Genomic DNA, 13,904 nt, shown 5'->3' on the forward strand with positions numbered 1-13,904 from the left:
AGGATGGGGAAGGGAAGGGAAAGAACTTTTTCCCCACTAGGAAGGGACAAGGATACCTTGTCATTCTCATATTAGAGATGGGGAGTTGATGAGAAAAGATTTCTCCTGTAGAGATGAGAATGAAAATTAGGGTATTCAATTCCTCTCTGCCTCATTGTCATCCCTATTTGAAATTCTTATATATTGTATATAATTATATTTCTATACAGTTGTAATTAGTCGTATTATTTTTTTTATTTAAAATTTTATTTTATTATTCGATAATGAGAATGAGATTTAGTTACTTAAATTATTAACATGTCTTAAAGGTCTTGATATGTAATTTATAGACCATTTATAAATAAGTCAAAATATTATACTATGTATTTTATTAATAGTAGATTGAGGTAATTTGTAAAGTAATTAAAATATTAAAAACACTTAAAAGAGTAGAAACAATAATTTAGATTGGGTTAGAGTTGAAAAATTTTGATATGATTTTAATTAGAGTTAGAGTTCTAATTCAAAATTTAAACTAACAGATACAAACATGATTAGATGACACGAACTATTAGGGTTATTATTTTTGCTCTATAAGATACACAAAAAAACATGTTGCGGTACACCTATATGTAAAATTTCATATACATGAGCAAACATAAAATTATATTATCCTAAGTCTATAAAACTTATGCATATATTATAAAATAATAAAAATATATGACACGTTATGCATCTAAAATTCATCATAAAACTACTCAGATTAGTTGCATTGAAGTAATTATCTTTTGTTCTTGAAATTTCTTTAAATGATAACTTTCAATAAGTAAAACTATATTATATAGGTTTCAAAAAATGACCTAATCAATATATAATAAGTTATTGAATTTCTCTATCAAAAGTATAATAAACTTTAAGGTTTACACTACTATTATCTATTCAAATCATAATTTTTAAGTGTATTTAACTTATATTTATTGATTACTTAAACTTATCCATAAACTGTTATTAGATTATTTAATTATCTATTTTGTTAAAACAAATTCATAATTAATGTTAGCCCACATTAATAAATTTTCTAATATTCTCTCATTTAGACAATATCCATTATTTTTATTTTATTTATTTTTAAGGAAAAAAAAAATTTTAACTCTCAAAAATCAATAGTTTAACTTTAAAGTTGTCACTATTTTAAAAAAACATAGTAATGTAATGATAAATTATTCTATAATAATAATCTATTCAATTATGTTTTATATGTGGATTAGAGGAGTTTATATAGAAAATAAAAAATATATATATATATCAGGCTAATGGGTACTAGCCTGGCAAAATCGAGGAGACATTATGCTGGTGCAAAACGGCTACCGCACCCCACGCAACGTTATGAAAATTTTTAAAGAATATTTTATTTTTTATTTTTGAAATGTTCCGCTACAATAGCAGATTGTAATCGGCTGCCCGCGGGTCTGAAGTTTGAGCCTGCAATATGATCCGGACAGTCCAAGTGCTTGGCATTGCGTCCTACAGTAACAAATCGTGCTCTCGTGGGCTAGACTAAAAATGGAGGGCTCAAACATAACTGCGGGCTATCCCAACCTCCATCCATGTCTAGTCTACAGACAATACTAGTATAGTAACACCCATCAAATGTAGAGAGAAATTAATTTTTTATTTTTAAATTTCAAATTAATTAATCTTATATTTATATTTATGTATAATTATAGCATGATTACCATTATTTACCATAAACATAACTCTAACCGTACAAGAGAAGAGACATAACTTTATGCAAATATGATTTTATAAATTTAATTGTTTTGTTAAAAAAAAAAATTTAACTTTTACATTTCGAAGCAAAACTATATAAAAATGTATTCACCTGAAAAAGGGGGTGATTTAATTAAAATAAATCTATGCACACATATAATAGAATTATAGGTATACAATTATGATTATATAATAAAATATATATATAATTTAAAGTAAATATAAAATAACTTTAAATATAGCATTTTCATGCATTATTTGAGAATTTAAACACCTCGTCTATTATTTCTCTCTGAAAATTACAAGCCTAGATGGAAATGCTGTAAGGAACTCCTTTCCCTGTGACTCCGGATTCCGAAAATGGCTTCAACAACTCATACGGCAAAACCCCAGCTCCATTTCTGTTCTTCAACTTCGTATTCCCATTCCTCGCATCCACAATTCCCTCAAACTCCATCAACTTCCCATTAAATTTCTCGAAAGCACTTTTCACTATCGGATCCTCTTCCCAGGCCGGCTCCGCCAGCTGCCCCAAATACTCCTCATCGGGAGAGTGATTGGACAGCACATCCAGCACCGTCATCACCACCGACGCCTGAACCTGCGAAGGAAAGCATCTCAAAAGCACAACTTCCGGCTTCTCCATTAAGAATTTCCATCCCTCTTCCGAGCGATCCTCTGTAGGCATATTGATTCTTGCAATTGTTGGCCGGTTGGGAAAATATCCTGCATATGAATACTGACCGAAGTTCACGGCGGCGTGGTGACCGGAGGCCACCCAGGCAATGGTTGTGACGATATGGACTAAATCTTTCGGGGTTTTGAGCTCAGGCCACCATGTCGCGTCCTTCTTATCTCCATGTCCAACGTTCTTGATCTCTTTCCACCATGCCTGGAGCTCTTGATCGGAGGCTACAAGTTTTGGATCGGGATAATAGTGGTTCACATAATCTGTCATCCACTGTTTCAATGCGTCCCAGAGAACAAGTCCATCGTTGGCGTAAGGGTAGTCTTCAATTGTTAGCTTTAGGCCATAAGGAGAATTTGGATCTTCCACAGCCATCCCTCTGGTTAACCGCAAAAGGAGGAGAAAACAAACCAGGAAGACGAATCAATTTTACGACTTATGAATACTAAATGACAAAATATTATAGTTTTCAATATGAAAAAGCTTACCTGCTAATTAGATCTTGGGGCAAGGCCTCGTGATCGAAACGCCAGACGGCATCGTATACAGCAGAGCTGAGCTCCATGGAGTACTTGCCTGGTGAGAAACTAGTTTCAATGATACCATCGGCATTGATTAGCTTTTCTCGAGCTAGGGCATTGATCTCCATTGTGTACCGGAAATGGGGGTGCAATAATCTATAGATTGGGTGCATCACACTGAGATGCCGGTTCGTGGCAATTATGTAAGGCTCTGTGCAGCAATGAGTTCTTAGCCTGCAGAATGAAAAATTAACACCATAACATAATGAATCCGGTTATCAAATGATCGAACGAACCAAAGGACAATTTATTTTGTTGAAATTCATAAAAAAAATATGTAATCATTGGAATTTAGTTCCTAGATTTCGGTGAAATTTTATCTTTTAGTTGGATACGAAAATCAAGAGATATGGCACTTACCAGTGGCTAACAAGTTGGTGATAACCAGAGTCAATGGCGACGACTTGAGCTTTAGCCAACCTCCATAGCCAGCAACCTGTGGAGTACCAACAGGGAGTGTACACTTCTTTCCACTGGGGTTTGCCGTCCATCGGTGGCCGAACGAGCTCGATGGCCAGAGGCCTCAACGTGCCACCAGGGGTTAGGAAAAACACCGTGCGAGATCCATAAAGCGTTGTGTTCTCTTGGGTTCTCACTTTCTTAACGTATGGTAGCATCAAGTCATGGTAATCTAGAATGAAGAGCTTCTTTTGTTTTATGGCCTGTAGAATAATTAATCAATCTTGTGCAAGTTCATTGAGAAGAAATGGGAATTTATGGAGTTTTGTTTGTTTGTTTTTAGTACCTCGTCAATAGTCATGAAGCCTTTGATTGCTCGCTCAATGATTTCTGTGGTGATTTTTGATTCAGGGGGGCCATACACTTGAGGGTCCAGTGTGCTTTTCAATGGCCATTCCTGTAGAAATATTAAAGCAAAATTTTAAGCTTAATTCTGGGTCCATATGTATATATACACATATATGACATACCGTAATCAATTTTATGCATAAGGGGTTGAGACCAGCTAGGGTTTGGCGAGCAAATTCTTCATCGCTGAACCAAAAAAATCTGTCTCCTGCAAATCAAAACAAAAAACCCAGAAACGATGCTGAGAATATGAGATATTTTTTAATCAACGAAAAGAATAGAGGCTTATTGTCTCTCACTGGCCATGGTGTCAGGGGTCTCAAAGCGCAACACATCTTCACTGGTATCCTCAATGGCTTTGACTAATCTGGGAATGAGTGTTTTCCAGAAGCCTTGTTTAGTGAGTGGGGGCAACTGAATGCCTTCGTTGAAGAGGTTATCTATGGCGGTGAAGTATGGAAAGCCTAAATTGGTGTCAACGATGGCAGTTTGGATGGCTGGAATTAAGGCATGCAAGGCTGAGTAGAGTGTTTTTGCTGAAAATGTGAGCTCTTTTATGTCTGAGAAGGCTTCATCCCTGGGTACGTAGATCGTGCCGGTTGCTAATTTCTCTGAACGTGGATCTGCGCACTCATGCCAATAATTGTAAGTATTCATTAATTTCTTAATTAATAATAATAAGACCTTTATTATTGGGATTATGAGATAATTAAACAACAGTCTAAACGGGCGTTATAAGACGTAAAATATCAGTCTTCATACCATAACTGAAGAATAAAACAAATATTAGCTATATGTATTTTATTATGTAATTATAAGAAAATTAATTAAGCGAGTCGAATCCTTAACCCCAACTCGCCCCTCACCAGGTCCATCTCTGCTCTAAAATCAATGTCTGATAACAATATAGTTAAATCTATTTTTTAGCAAATAAATTTCATTGTATTTATCTCTAGAAATGTTTAATCTAAAAATGCATGCATTTCTAATAAATTATTTGATATTAAGCTTCCAATGTTCCGTATGGGACAGCCTAGGCTAAATATGATCCAAGCTGACTTGGCCTTAAAAGTTAGTATGGCTTTATTCAATTTAATTTGAATTCAATTTAAATTCAAATTAGAAGATTTGGTTCTTTTTAAAATCGAGTTAAGAGGTGTTTGACTTAAGTCAGATCAAATTCATAACTTGAATCACAACTTCAAATTCATGGCTTGATTTAGCTTAAATCAACTCGAATTGGTGATTCTAATTCGTGACTCAGTTTGTTTGAATTTATGGTTTGAATAAGTAATTTTGAATATTATTTGGGTAAAACAACGTTGTTTTGTCAATGAATTATAAACTCGAGCCACGAATATGAGTCATCAATTAGAACTATGAATTCAAGTTAAATCGAGCTACAATTTTGAACCATTTATTCGAGTTACAAAATCAAACTAAAGTCAAACTAAATCAAACCAAATTTTTCTCATTCAAACCAAAATTGAACTGGATTAATTTTTATTCGAACCAAACTCGAGATAAAGGGTATTCAAACTCGAACCGATTTGTATTCGCCCACAGGGACAGCCACTATTTTCCATGTGTTTTTTGTCTCACCACACTTTTCCATTTTAGAATTTTAAAAACAAGATTTTTTTTTTTTAACTTCCTTCAAATTCTATTAGTGAAATTTATTAATTTTTTTTAGTGTGGAAACATTAAAAAGACAAAATATTTTTTATTACTTAAAATATTTATTAAATTTAAATAAACCTTTTCTTCAAAACTCTATTAAATATATTTTTGCTTTTAGTTTATATTAATTTTAAGATAAATAAAATATAATTTAAAAAATTTAAACAGTCCCAAATAATGAATATTGTAGATAACGCTTAAAATCATATTAGAATGATCCAATTAAGAGGGATTCACACTAAGATTGTGTGACTTAATTAAAATCCCACAATTTCAATGCAATACTAACTTTCGTCAATAAATGTTTTAATTTTTAAAATTATTGTTCAAGATTGTAATTTTTTTTATTTAAATTATTAAAAAATAATTTATCTATATTTTAAAAGTATAAGGATATTAATTTTATAATATTTTTATTTTTTACAAAAAATACTATTTAATTGTATCATTTTAAACATTGGGTTGTAAAAGTGTTTTTTTTTTTTTGGTTATATAAAAACAATATCACATGTATAATAAAAAACTTACAAACTTATTAGTCTCCTTTCTTTTCTTGGCTTTTGTATAAGGTCTCTGTTTGTTTCCTTGTTCCTTTCCCCCACTCTCCGTTTGTGTTTCCTCTTTCCCTATCTCGTACAGTTTAAAGGTCCACAAAAGGCCTTCTTGATAGACTCCATGGCCACCACCATTGTACCATGAAAAGACCTTTGCTCGACAATGATTTATGACTCTTCACATGTTCAATCTCTCTATGTTTGCTTCCACTGTGGAATTATACTGTTCATTTGTTTACTACCTACCGACTGTATAATTAACGGATGCAATAATTTGTAGCTTTTCCTTTTTTATAAATCAAAGTCAAAATTATCTACCATTAAACCCCTAATTTTACCTTAAAGATAGCAAGTAGTTTATGATGCCAAGGCTATATAGCTCCTTACCTTTTTTACACCGAGGCCGCCCCGTTCGGCAGCGTCTAGGGTAAGGGTGTTGCTTCCCGCCAAGCACCGGTCGAGCCAAATCTCCGCTCTTATCAGGGTTTCCAAGATCATTGTACACATCATAGTCGTAAATTCTCTCACTGTTCTTGCGCTCTCCTTGTCCGTTGCCTCGTAGTTTCTCAAGCTCTTCTTCTCTCAATCTCCTCAATCCATTCGGCGTGTTTGATGGCAAGTATGACTGATCTCACAACACCATGGAGCTCAACAAGTCAAATTAAATTCATGGGATACAAATTAACAATAAAACTATATACACAGATAATAAATACAAATTTATATACAAATGATGATATATCACGATATGATTGGATAATTTTAAATTAAAAATAAAATAACAAATAATTATATAATAATAGATTATATTTTATATATAAATTTATATCCACCATTTATGCATATCATACTAGTCGGAAAATTAACGTAGGAGCTTCAAGTGTTGGCTAATAGCTTCCTGAAGACCACTTATATTTTGTTCATTAATAAAAGAAGCTGAGGAATCAATGGGAATCGGGACCACTGCTGTTCTATGATTTATTCATGAATGGTTTGATTTACCTGGGACCACTGTTGGGAATATATTTTCTTTCGTAAAGTTAAAATTAATAAAAAAGAAAATTAATAACAAGAATCAGAAATACACCAACACAGACCTTTGCTGCAAAGAAGACTCTCTTCTTCTGCGTCTTATCGCTCTTAGGCTGAACCCATGAGCCACATATTATCTTCACCTTACCGGTGTCAAACCCATCAAGGACAATATCCTTTAAAAACATCTCCTTGTGGTGTTCATTCTCCACAAACATGGCTCCAACTTCTCCGAAATCCTTCGGAATTTCGAACTCAGCCTCGTATGTTGCCTGTCCTTTCACCTCCTTCGCTTTGTGTGCAAACGCCTTGATGGTTGGCTTCTCCAATCCCGTCTCTGAAACCACCAGTTAAACGTCTTAACGTGTGCTCGAAGAGCTACAGTTTGAAGCTCATCAAAGGTTGATCGACTCTCAACATCAATAAATCGTTAAAGAAGATTAACAGTTTAAAAAAGCATGAACGATTAAGAAACTATCCAACATTTAAATCACAGTATTTTGACGACGGTGTTGAAAACTTACTGCGGTCAAGCTCTGAGCTAACGAGCTCCAACTGGAGAGATTTTCCGAGGGCATCTTGTAAAGCATCCAAACCGCTATCAATAGAAATGCTAGAAAGCAAACTACTGACGGTTGGAATGACAGTGACAACAGCCGTAACAGTGGTGATTTTTCGTTCGACTAAATCGACCTTTGAGGCTTTGATGTTGGAGGGGACGAACCCAACTCGAATTTTGGGAGTTTTTTCGAGTGAGGATCTTGAGTGAAGAGGAAGAAAAGCATTGGCTGAGGCACCATTTCCATGGAGAAATGGCTTGTTGGCCAATGGGAAGAGGGGTTTGGCAATAGGAGATTGATCAAGTTGAGGCTTCAACATGTTTACTTAAGAAACCACAATTTGATGATTTGATTTGTGTGATATATTTGTTAAGACATGCAGGGTTTATATAGAGATTGGACTGAGGATGGGAGACAGAGCATGAGTTTCATATGGCAATACAAAGAGTTTTGATTTTAATTTCTTTTATTTTATTGGATGGATTTGGTGAATTGGGGCATATGGAAAATGGAAAATGGAAAATGGAGGGGCAGAAGTAGCTTGATGAGATTGAAAAGAACGTGCTGTACTCATCTGCTTTGGTGAGCAAATTTAGTGGAGTGTTTGGTGGGTATTAAAAAATAGCTATGGTTAAGAAAGTAGCTTTATCTTATGAAAATTTACTGGGTTAATAAAACTAAGCATATAAATTATACAAATTTTTATATATAAATTGATGTAATAACTTACAATTAACCAATTAAATGTTATTATAGTAATTTGTACCGACAAATTTATACAATTTGTTTGTACATATTACTTATACTCTTGACTTGTATATTAACAACAATCATCCTTGCACAATCCTATTCATGAGATAATACTATACGTATAAATAAAATATATAAATTTATCTATATAAATTGAGTTAATAATATGTTATTGAGTAATATTAAATTAAGAAAATTGTGATTTTGTTAAAGTATTTGTAATTAGTAAGGGATTGTTTAATTGCAAGTATTCATAGACTACCCAAGTACAACTAGTTAGTGAATTCATATATTATGAGAGTATTAAATGTGTTTACTGTATTTTATTATTTTAAACACGTTCCACCATATTTTTTAACCTAAAAATTATAAAACACATATTATATATGATTGTCATAATAAACTTGTATTAAAAAGTTTGTATTATATATTATTGTATCCTTTAATTTTTTTCTTTTGATAAAAGATAAGGCGATGACATTTCATAAGACATTAAATAATATCATTTTATATATAGTATATAAAATTCAATTTTACCTATGATAAGTTGTGTTTCTTCTCTTTCAAAATTGAGAAAATCCCTTATAATCCTATTTAATTATTTTTATTTTTATTTCTTACATCAACTCATCATTTTATCTTTTAATTTTCAGTAACCTGACCAGAGAAAGAAACTTATTACTTTATTAATAATAGTCTTGAAATTACATATTTTGACATTCATTATTTTGATCATAAAGAAAACTTAAATTTGAGTGATAATGGTGTGATAAATTGTTTTTTTATCTCTATTATATGACATCTTGATCAATATATGAAGATATATACATCTGATTTAATCCTATTTTATAACATAATTTCTAGGACTTAAAATTCTTTTAACTTAGGGCAAATAATGTAGGGCAATTAGGGCAAATAAAATGCGACAAAGTAGATATCTTAGAGATATAATATAATTTTTACATATATTTTAAATTTAGGGTTGATGGTTTTGATTTCTCTACAATTTTAATTTAAATCTATTCATGTAAAATATATAAATCAATATTAAAATATATTAATTAGTTATGTGTTTAAAAAACTATAATTGAATTTTTTTATATATTATATTTAAAATTAATTAAAGTATAATTTAAAAATCGATTATATATTAAGTTTTATTAAGTCTAATGGCCAATTAAATATTAAATTTTGAAATATGATATTAATTTTAATTTGGTATTTCATAAAAAAAGTTAAAATTAAGATTAATATTACCACATTTTATAAAATATATTATTAACTATATATCATATTAAATTTATATATACACACTTTATATTTTTTTAAAATATCTTAATTTTATAATCATATTTTTACTTGTGTATTTTTAACCGATAGTCATATTGTACACTTCTTTCTTTCCGTACTTACTAACTTGCACAAGTCCGTTTAATATTTTAACGCGTTGGATATTGTTGACCGCTTTAGCTAAAATTCTTAATCTAATTAAATCCATAATCTTATTATATAAATCATTACAGAATTTTTCTAATTATTATAAATTTCACTAATTACTCAATAAAATTTATTTCACATTTGTTTTGCGTGTAGCATGTGGGAAAAAATCTCAACCCAAATCACTGGATCAGATCCTTATCTGGAATGTGAAAGGGATTAATTGTACACCTGGAGGTGGTGGTGTTTTTAGTGTGCGCAAATTCCGGTGTTTTTCCTGGCCCTATGGTCTTAGGATCCCTAGACTGTGCTGGTGTCAGGTAGATGCTGATGCTGATTCGGATGCTGATGCCGACTTTTGCGGAGAGCGATGATGTGTGATTGAATCGAGCGGTCCGGGTCCTGTGGTCTCCTTGGCTTGCCTCTCATTCATTGTAGGGGGCCATGTTGTCTAGAGATTATGCTGTCCTCTTTGAGGATTACTTTCGGTTTTGGGCTTTTTTTTTTTGTGTAATGTATATATTTACCTAAAAAAAATGATTGTACGAAATTTGACTTATTATTTTAATTCGACTATAAAAACTGCACCATTTGGTGACGAGAAACCCATTTAACATCTCTTTAATGTGACAAAAAGAAATCTCTAATGTTGTAAAGCTTAATTTAGAGTTTTTACATTCAAACACCAAATCAGAATTGATGACAGGAGTTTTTAGACATATTAGGTCACTTTGTGGCAATTCAAGTGAAACTAAATCTCAACCGTTCAAAACACAAAATTATAACATCTGGACCATCAATTTTGAGAAAGAATAAAAATTAGGAAGAAAGATGAGAACTGAAATGAAGAATGATAAGAAAAGGAAATTAAGCTAGAATTTTGAGAGAAAAACCAAGTGATTTCTTCAATTAATCTAGAATTTGTTACACTTACATTTTTTATACCATGCTTGTGTAAATTGGGGAAGATAACAAAAAGTAACCTTAATGACTTGTGTAAATTGGGGAAGATAACAAAAAGTAACCTTAATGACTAATTAGTTTAGTAGCCCCTTTTCAAAATGGGTGAGTTTTTTAAAGAAAATACTAACGGAAACTTCAACCACTGTTAATCTCTTTAACAAAATCTATTTATACTCACTCTTATCGTTCCTTTCTCAAGTCTGAACAGAGTTTTGCATGTCAAAGATTTGGTGTCTTCTTAGCATAAGTTAATTAATGACTATATATCATAAGATGGTGAGTTATAATATATACATTATTGATCAACATCATTAAAATGTAATTAGTAATTATATGTATATCATTAATTAACGTCGTTATAACAAATGTTATGGTTAACACACGATATATTAGTGTTATTTTAAGTGACGATAATTTTATAGTGTAAAGTTATCTTTTATATGTTGGAGAGGTATTAGAATCCTCGATCTGAGGATACCTTCCTATTGATTTTGCTTGTGAAGATGTGGAATTTCCATGTGAAAGTCTTAAGACCACGTGATCAGGGCCAAATATTTTAGAGGGGATCAAAGTCCCCGATGTTGCTGTTAGGACAATAATTTCCAATGGTTGAATCAAGACAATAATTTCCAATGTTGACACTGGTTACACCACCCCTAGCATCATTCAATCTACCTTTGTGTCAGTGGCTAGTGGTTATGTTATGCCTCAACTTTTGGGGCTAATTGGTTAGTAAGTTCGAATAATTCTCTAGGGGGTACACTTGAACCATCCTCAGTAGCTTGACCAGTAAAGCATTCTTTGATCTTTTCCTGCTGGAAAAAAATCATTCTAGTCCTTTTGGTTAGACTTTTTTCAACCTAAACACAATTCGATTTCGTTAAGGTTGTCTGAACATGAGTATAACTATATTTTATATCAAAAGAACTCAATCTTAACGTAATTTTTTTGTATCATGTCATATTGGATTAGGAGATCAAGTCAAAAATTACTAACTCTACGTAAAATTGCTCCTACAAGAAGTATGCAAGACCAAGGAAGAATAATTAATTGATTGAAGTGGATAAAAGTTACAAATGAATGGTTATGTTACCACGATACAAAATATATTAGTATTCATTGTGTTTTATTTTATAATATTTGTGAATTTAGAAATAAAAATACCATTTGGGTTACTTTAGATTAATTTATGTCAATTTGAACATGACTCAGTTTAGTTTAGGTTAGCTTGAATATGATTCAAATGATATTTTATGTCAAAAAAACTTAACCTATCATGATTTTTTTTTTTTTTTTGGTCATCTTGGATTACAAGATTGTGTCAAAAATTGCTAACTCTTCATAAAATTATACCAATGAGAAGTACACAAGATCAAGAGTGTGATCTCATATAAAAAATGAAAATTCGAGAAATCGCCAATGTAATTATGTGTCCGTAATAAACAAAAGAAAGATGTTAAGTGGTTTAATCTATTACTCAATAACATATATCCATTTTTATGTTATTATTGAATATTATAACTAAAGTTTAACAAAATAACTATAGATGATAGGCTGACAAATAACTTTTGATTTAGAAAATATATATTCGATGTTGATGATAATTTTTTATTAGAGTATTGACAAAGAATTATCATATGAAGTTAAATAACCAAAGCATCCTTAATCCATTTGAGGTAGACGGCTAGTTGCAAACCAAGGGGTGGAGTCAAAAATAATGAAGCCTACGAATGTGAATCGATCTCCTCAAAAGATGTGGGTGTTACTAATGAGTCCACGTACAACTTGTTGGTATTTGATTGAATATTAAGTGTTGAAAACATATACACAAAGAGAAAATAATAGTATAGTGGTCCACAAATGGTTTCCAAGGGCACAGCATGTTAAGCATCCCGTTATTTCTTCTTTTGGTGGTGCTTTTTTTATTTTTTTTTCAGTGATACATGAAAGCATGGGGTAATGATATTTGCCTCATTTAGGAATTTTTGAGTAGGAATGTTTTAAACGAGTAATTACTGTAACATCATTTTCAGCGTGATGGGGAAAAAAAAAAAGCCTGAGAAAGTGCCAAAAAACTAAAAAGCTAAAGAGGTACATTCATAAGCACGACTGATCAAGTGTTTATTCGCATATGAAAGATCTTGTGATAGGGTATTTTGGGAACATTTGAATTTGTTTTAATTGCAAGAAAAGAACAGGCAACCACACAATATTATATGTGATCTCCATTTTTCGAAATGTCATTTTTGTTTAAAGAAAATTTAATTCAATACACTAGAAAACAATTTAAAAAAAAAAAATCTACCATATAATGTGACTATGTGAAATCCAGAATATGTATAGTGTTTCAAATATATATATTTCGAAGGCCAAAAGACTTATTCCCACCCAAGGTTTGTTGTTAACCCAAACTGATACGCGTTAAATATTAAAAATTCAAATTCTTACTCATTGACTATTAAAATTAATAAAAAAAGTTAGTTTCAAGGGTAAAATGGTTATTTAACTAATAATATATTAAAAATAATAAAACATTGTTATTTCTCCTTTAGGTTTAAAAAACTATTAATTTTTTTCAATATTAAATTTTAAAAAATCACATTTTTCGTTTGTTAGATTTTGATTTTCCAACAAGTTTTTCTCTAGTCCTCTCTCCCTCTTACAACCTTCTCTTCATTCTCTGGAGTCTTCGTCATCAATGATGAAAACAATGTGGTTAACAAAATATATGATAAGATAATTTTAAATTAGTAATAAAATAACACTCAATTATATGATAATATGTCAATATTTGTATACAAAGTTATACATATAATTTTATTATTTAAAATATTAACATGATGAAAACTCAATGTGGATGAATAATTAATTGATTGAAATAAGTGAAAGTTACAAGTGACTTGTTATATTACCGTGTTAATATAAGAAAAAAATCATTGGAGTCATTTCAAGATGACTTTTTTGCAACCCAAACACAATTCGATTTAGTTTTGGTTGACCTGAACAGGAGCACAACTATATTTTATATCAAAAAAACTCAATCCTAACACAATTTTTTTATGTCGTATTGTATCGGGTTAGGAGGTCATGTCAAATTTCTAAC

The 13,904-nt window shown here is 31.3% G+C and overlaps 1 protein-coding gene across 1 annotated transcript; it reads right to left on the minus strand.

The window, feature by feature from the left end:
• Window positions 1-1,971: 1,971 nt before the first annotated feature.
• LOC123205647 (linoleate 13S-lipoxygenase 2-1, chloroplastic-like) lies at window positions 1,972-8,025 on the minus strand. Its single transcript, XM_044622663.1, has 9 exons — window positions 7,616-8,025; window positions 7,157-7,428; window positions 6,447-6,684; window positions 4,125-4,448; window positions 3,948-4,033; window positions 3,764-3,874; window positions 3,379-3,680; window positions 2,926-3,192; window positions 1,972-2,816 (listed from the first exon to the last, which is right to left on the minus strand). Exons 1-9 carry the CDS (start codon window positions 7,968-7,970, stop codon window positions 2,057-2,059), a joined length of 2,715 nt encoding a protein of 904 aa, XP_044478598.1. The 5' UTR covers window positions 7,971-8,025; the 3' UTR covers window positions 1,972-2,056.
• Between the last annotated feature and the right edge of the window lie 5,879 nt (window positions 8,026-13,904).

This window comes from Mangifera indica, unplaced genomic scaffold, assembly GCF_011075055.1.
Source record: "Mangifera indica cultivar Alphonso unplaced genomic scaffold, CATAS_Mindica_2.1 Un_0010, whole genome shotgun sequence".
NCBI lineage: Eukaryota > Viridiplantae > Streptophyta > Magnoliopsida > Sapindales > Anacardiaceae > Mangifera > Mangifera indica.